The sequence below is a fragment of the Siphateles boraxobius genome, unplaced genomic scaffold (assembly GCF_051911475.1).
Source record: "Siphateles boraxobius isolate OS27281-9 unplaced genomic scaffold, OSU_SipBor_1 1, whole genome shotgun sequence".
Lineage (NCBI taxonomy): Eukaryota > Metazoa > Chordata > Actinopteri > Cypriniformes > Leuciscidae > Siphateles > Siphateles boraxobius.
The window spans coordinates 23,406,916-23,412,989 of NW_027508699.1; the positions used below are offsets into that span (position 1 = coordinate 23,406,916).

The window sequence follows — 6,074 nt, forward strand, 5'->3', positions numbered from 1 at the left end:
GGACTTAATGACTACAGACCTGTCGCTCTCACGTCTGTGGTCATGAAGTCGTTTGAAAGACTGGTGCTGGCCCACCTGAAGGACCTCACTGGACCCTTGCTGGATCCCTTTCAGTTTGCTTACAGGGCAAACAGGTCTGTGGATGATGCAGTCAACATGGGACTGCATTATATCCTGCAACATCTCGACAGACCAGGGACTTATGCAAGGATCCTCTTTGTGGACTTCAGTTCGGCCTTCAATACCATCATGCCTGGTCTTCTCACAGCCAAACTGACCCAGCTCTCCATACCATCCTCGATCTGTCAGTGGATCACCAGCTTCCTGACGGACCGGCAGCAGCGAGTGAGACTGGGGAAACACACATCCAGGACTCTCACCACCAGCACTGGCGCCCCCCAAGGGTGCGTTCTCTCCCCACTGCTCTTCTCCCTGTACACTAATGACTGCACTTCTAAAGACCCCACTGTCAAGCTCCTGAAATTTGCAGACGACACCACTGTCATCGGTCTCATCCAAAACGGTGACGAGTCTGCTTACAGACTGGAGGTTGAACAGCTGGCTGCCTGGTGCAGTTATAACAACCTTGAGCTGAACACGCTCAAAACAGTGGAGATGATCGTGGACTTCAGGAGGAACAGCCCAGCACTCCCCCCACTCACCATCATGAACAGCACTATGGAAGCAGTGGAGTCATTCAGGTTCCTGGGCACTATCATCTCTCAGGACCTGAAGTGGGACAATCACATTGACTCCACTGTGAAAAAGGCCCAGCAGAGACTGTACTTCCTTCGCCAGCTGAGGAAGTTCAACCTGCCACAGGATCTGCTGATTCAGTTCTACTCAGCCGTCATTGAGTCTGTCTTGTGCACTTCCATCACTGTCTGGTTTGGTTCAGCTACCAAATCAGACATCAGGAGACTACAACGGACAGTCCGGACTGCGGAGAGGATCATTGGTGCCCCCCTGCCAAACCTCCAGGACCTGTACTCTTCCAGAGTGAGGAAGAGAGCAGGTAAAATCATCACAGATTCCACTCACCCTGGACACCACCTGTTTGAACTGTTACCGTCAAGACGGAGACTCGGATCACTGGCCACAAGAACATCTCGGCACAGGAACAGTTTCTTCCCACAGGCCATTTCCCTCCTGAACAGTTAACACTCCTCCCAAGGCATATGCCTGTAAGTGCAATACTCCCACTGTTTAGTGCAATATCCTACAACTCAGGTGATACTTATATGTAGATTTATTTATTTATAATATTCAAAACACTGTAAATAGGTTCATAATCTGTAAATCTGAAAATGTCTATTCCGACTAAACCCAACTGTGATAGTTTTATTCTCATATATTTATATTTTTATTTTTTTTTGTTCTTATAATTTGTAGTATTATGTTTCATGTTGTATTTGTATTTGTATATGTCCACTGGAAGCCTCAGTACCAAAACAAATTCCTTGTGTGTGCAAGCACACTTGGCAATAAAGCTCTTTCTGATTCTGATTCTGATTAAATAATAAATCTGCTCCAAAGGGAATTCCAAGTGAACAATTAGCTTAGTGCGTTCCGATTTAAACCATATGCACGATTTCCACCAGTAGTGGGCACTTGTGCAACATAAGAAATGATATACATCCAAGTCCACGAGACAGAAGGAAGTTAGCGAGTGATTCACTGCCTACAATATGTTCAGTTCCTGTGTTAGGTTTTGTAATTCTTTTGTAGTCCTTTTGCTGATTGGTTCCCCCTGTTCACTAGTTTTGATTTCTCCCAGGTGTGTCTTGTTATATTGTTAGCTTTTTGCATTTATGCCCCTGCGTTTCCTGTGTTCTTTGTCAGGACTTGTCCTTTTATGGCCTCATGTTGGTGGTTGTCTCCGGTTCCCTGTGGATTATCGCTGTTCCGTTCCGTTCCGTTCCGATCACAGGAAACGTGAATTTTGACTGTTTCCAATTTTTGTAACTTTTTATTTATAAAACTTGCATACTGCACATGGATCCAGCTCTACCTTATTTCTGAGTTCTCCCAGCATTGTAGCCTACGTTTTATGTAGCCTACGTTTTATGAACAGTACCTATTCTGGCTGGTGCAATCTCTTTTAAAGTCACCAAGAAATCAAAATTGACAATTGCAATTTTTTTATGGAAAATTGCAGTATTTATTATTAAAGGGTAAGTTCGGCATTTTACAAGTAAAGCCATGTTTTAAGATCATTTCTGATGAAATCGAACGGTTAAGATGCTGCTGTCCCGAGAATTTTAGGTTTTTGTGTTAGCACCCCCCCCCCACCTATACAATGGTTTCATAGGGGCACAGGAACAATCATTCATATAAACGCATTAAACTTTAGTTTACAAAGACGTGAAACTCACCGAGTGGTCTGGGGTGTACACTGATATGCTCACGCAAAAATCGCTGCAAAAGATGCTTTCCAACAGGTGTTTTACCATTCGTTGCAAAACTGTGGACCTATTTTTCCAACAGCTCACAACCGGACATTCTTCCAAAAACTATGATAAAACCTGTTGGAAAGCATCTTTTGCAGCGATTTTTGCGTGAGCATATCAGTGCACACCCCAGACCACTCGGTGAGTTTCACGTCTTGGTAAACTAAAGTTTAATGCGTTTATATGAATGATTGTTCTAGTGCCCCTATGAAACCATTGTATAGGTGGGGGGGTGTTAACATAAAAACCTAAAATTCTCGGGACAGCAGCATGTGTCCAACTTTTAATCTTAACCGTTCGATTTCATCAGAAACGATCTTAAAACAGGGCTTTACTTGTAAAACGCCGAACTTACCCTTTAATGATTTCACATCATTTTTTTTTTTTTTACAAGTTCATGTGCCCTTATATTTTTAATCAAAATAACTTTCCTCTTGCAGCGACATCTCTTCTCTGATGATGTGTTTACTGGTGCAAAGGCAGGACAACCTGTCACTCACTTGACATCACAGAAATAACAAATGACAACTATCCAATCAATTCCAGAGGTACAAATTCAACTCCCGCCCCCTTAAAATGCTTTTACGTCACAATATGGAAGAAAAGACTGTTGCACCTTCCGTTTCATGCTGAATTTAAGCTTCAAAATTTAAAACTTTAATTAAAAAAAGTCAAACATATATATAAAAAAAATGCAAATAAAAGCTCTATGGTGATTTTGACTGGCTGACTATACATTACCCCTACATTTCTAAATTGTAAATTGTATCATTTCACAGAAGATTCTACAAGCAAATATTCTGTTTCCGATGTTAAGTATCACTATTTTTTTTCACAACACAGAATATGTGTAGAAGCTGATTTTTTTTATAATCTCTATTTTCTTACTTTTTCTACAGCTGTTGCAGGCCAGTGAATTTCCTTCTTGTTATTTTGTAAGTAGTGTCAAGTGGACAAAAGCGCACTCAATAACATGGCTGATGTCAGCCATAACAGCTCCTTTAATCAAAGCTCAGAATATGGAAATGTCTATTGGCCACAGACAGTGTTCAGCGTCTTGACGTTCACACTGCTGGCAATGCTTGTGGTGGCTACATTTTTCTGGAACATGCTCGTCCTAGTCACAATTCTCAGAGTCAGAACATTCCACCGTGTGCCCCACAACCTGGTGGCATCCATGGCCATATCTGATGTTATGGTGGCTGCTTTGGTGATGCCTCTCAGTCTGGTCCATGAGCTCAACGGTCGGAGATGGAAGTTGGGCCGAGCTCTCTGCCAAGTCTGGATATCTTTCGACGTCCTGTGCTGTACGGCCAGCATTTGGAACGTGACCGCAATAGCCCTTGACCGTTACTGGTCCATAACGCGCCACCTGGAGTACACGCTGAAGACCCGAAAGAAGATCTCTAATGGGATGATTGGGTTAACCTGGCTGCTCTCGTCTGTTATTTCCCTCTCCCCTCTGTTTGGCTGGGGTGAGACCTATTCAGAGATGGACATGGAGTGCCAGGTGAGCCAGGAGCCGTCTTACACCATCTTTTCCACATTCGGGGCCTTCTATCTGCCTCTCTGTGTTGTGCTGTTTGTCTACTGGAAGATATACAAAGCTGCTAAGTTCCGTATTGGATCAAAGAGGACCAACACCATCACTCCAGTTGCAGAGGCTGGAGAGGTATACATTATACTGTATGCTGTGAAATGCTTTTTCTTAATGCAGCAACATTTTAGGATCTTTATCTGCACACACCAATGTTTTAATTTTGTACAGACTGTACTGCACAGAGAACTTCTTTCTCTATATTTAAAAATTCCACAACGTATTCTATTGATTCAGATCAGAATGTTCATATTCCTCTTTTCATTATTCTACAGAACGTCACTAGACACCGATTCAATAGGCAACTGAACCTGAATGTCCCATTAGCTTGCTCTATTACCTTGAAAAGCATGGTATAATCTGTGAGCATGTCACAACACTGTGGCGAATAGTAATCCTGACACCTTCCTTAGATAAGTTCCACATTATTTTCCATTCTATTACCATCCTGTTCTACTTCATTGGGTTTAGGAGTGATTGTCAAAGGTTTGACACAGAAACTTTAAGGGTTTAAAAGCTTATGCTTAAATGGCTATTTTCATGGCCATTCTAATACTGCAGAAGTCCTATGGAATTTCACATTATGTTATCTAGACCCTAGAAGAAATGGCACAAAAAACCTACATGAATGCATGAGTGAGGTCAGCATGTCATGCATTGGATTCATTGGATTGGTTTTCTTTGAAGACTGTTTTTTATCTATATTCTCACTGTTATTAAATAATTTAAGATTTAAAAAATCTGGGATCAGTGCAGTTAATACTTAAAGGATGTATTAAATTGATCAAAAGTTACAGTATAACATTCGCTTTGTTACAAAACTCTATTAATTTCTCTAATTTCTATTAAATGCTGTTTTTTAACCTTCTATTCATTAAAGAATCGCCAAAAAATGTGTCATGCTTTCCACAAAAATATTAAGCTGCACAACTTTCACCATTGATAAAAATAAATGTTTTTTGATCATTAAATCAGCATATAAGAATGATTAGAAGGATCATGTAACACTAAAGACTAAAAATGTGCCATCACATAAATTGCATTTTAATATATTAAAATAGAAAACAAACATTTTAAATTGTAATAATATTTTACAATATTACTGCATATCTTCTGCATACTTTGGTGAACAAGAGATTTCATTTATTAACAGACCCCAAACTTTTGAACATTAGTGTAAATATTTCAAATGTAATATGTAAATTACGTTCATATTCAATTCAATTCACATATAAGCTGTATGAGGACAAATGGAATATTAAGGAATTGAATGATTTTATTGAAAAAAAAAATTTATAAAATAAATTATGTTAAAATCTACGTACTATGGTTTATTTGATCATATGCTCCTGCCTGATCCACTGAAGACACATGTGTTCCCTCAGGTAAAAGAGGCCTCCAGGCAACAGCCTCAGATGGTGTTCACGGTCCGCCATGCCACTGTGACATTTCAGACTGACAGTGAGACGTGGCGAGAACAGAAGGAGAAGCGAGCGGCTCTGATGGTGGGCATCCTCATCGGAGTGTTCGTCCTGTGCTGGATCCCTTTCTTCCTCACCGAGCTCATCACTCCGCTGTGCTCCTGTCACATTCCACCGATATGGAAGAGTGTCTTCCTCTGGCTTGGCTACTCCAACTCCTTCTTCAATCCGCTCATTTACACAGCCTTCAACAAGAACTATAATAACGCTTTCAGGAATCTCTTCTCCCGCCAGCGCTGAGAGATAGCAGAGGTCTTGGCCTCGCCACAAATGCCAGTTTAAACCACCCATTTGGGGAACTGTGGTAATCTGAGCTCTTCACAGATTTACAAACGGAATGATGTCTGGGCTTTTAATGCCAGGAAAAGTGACCAATTGACCCTGTGTCTAACAGTGAAGAACACTCATCAGAAATGTCAGTCTGTCCCCTGCATTAAATGAATATACACTGCTTCTGGCTTTTGACAGTCAGTTTACATTTACAGTATGTCATTACATTCATTAGTTTCAACTGAACTTATTTTAAAATATTATGTGACTTCAGTA

At 40.8% G+C, this 6,074-nt stretch overlaps 1 protein-coding gene across 1 annotated transcript; it reads left to right on the top strand.

The window, feature by feature from the left end:
• The first annotated feature begins 3,368 nt into the window (after positions 1 to 3,368).
• Positions 3,369 to 5,829, top strand: htr5aa (5-hydroxytryptamine (serotonin) receptor 5A, genome duplicate a). Its single transcript, XM_077230129.1, has 2 exons — positions 3,369 to 4,122; positions 5,433 to 5,829. The coding sequence occupies exons 1-2, from the start codon at positions 3,424 to 3,426 to the stop codon at positions 5,766 to 5,768; spliced, it is 1,035 nt and encodes a 344-aa protein (XP_077086244.1). The 5' UTR covers positions 3,369 to 3,423; the 3' UTR covers positions 5,769 to 5,829.
• The last annotated feature ends 245 nt before the right edge of the window (positions 5,830 to 6,074 follow it).

Excerpts from the sequence above, each read along its gene's own strand:
- htr5aa (XM_077230129.1), top strand. The coding sequence starts at position 3,424 with ATGGCTGATGTCAGCCATAACAGCTCCTTTAATCAAAGCTCAGAATAT. Across the intron at positions 4,123-5,432 it reads CAGTTGCAGAGGCTGGAGAG|GTAAAAGAGGCCTCCAGGCA; the intron begins GTATACATTATA and ends GTGTTCCCTCAG.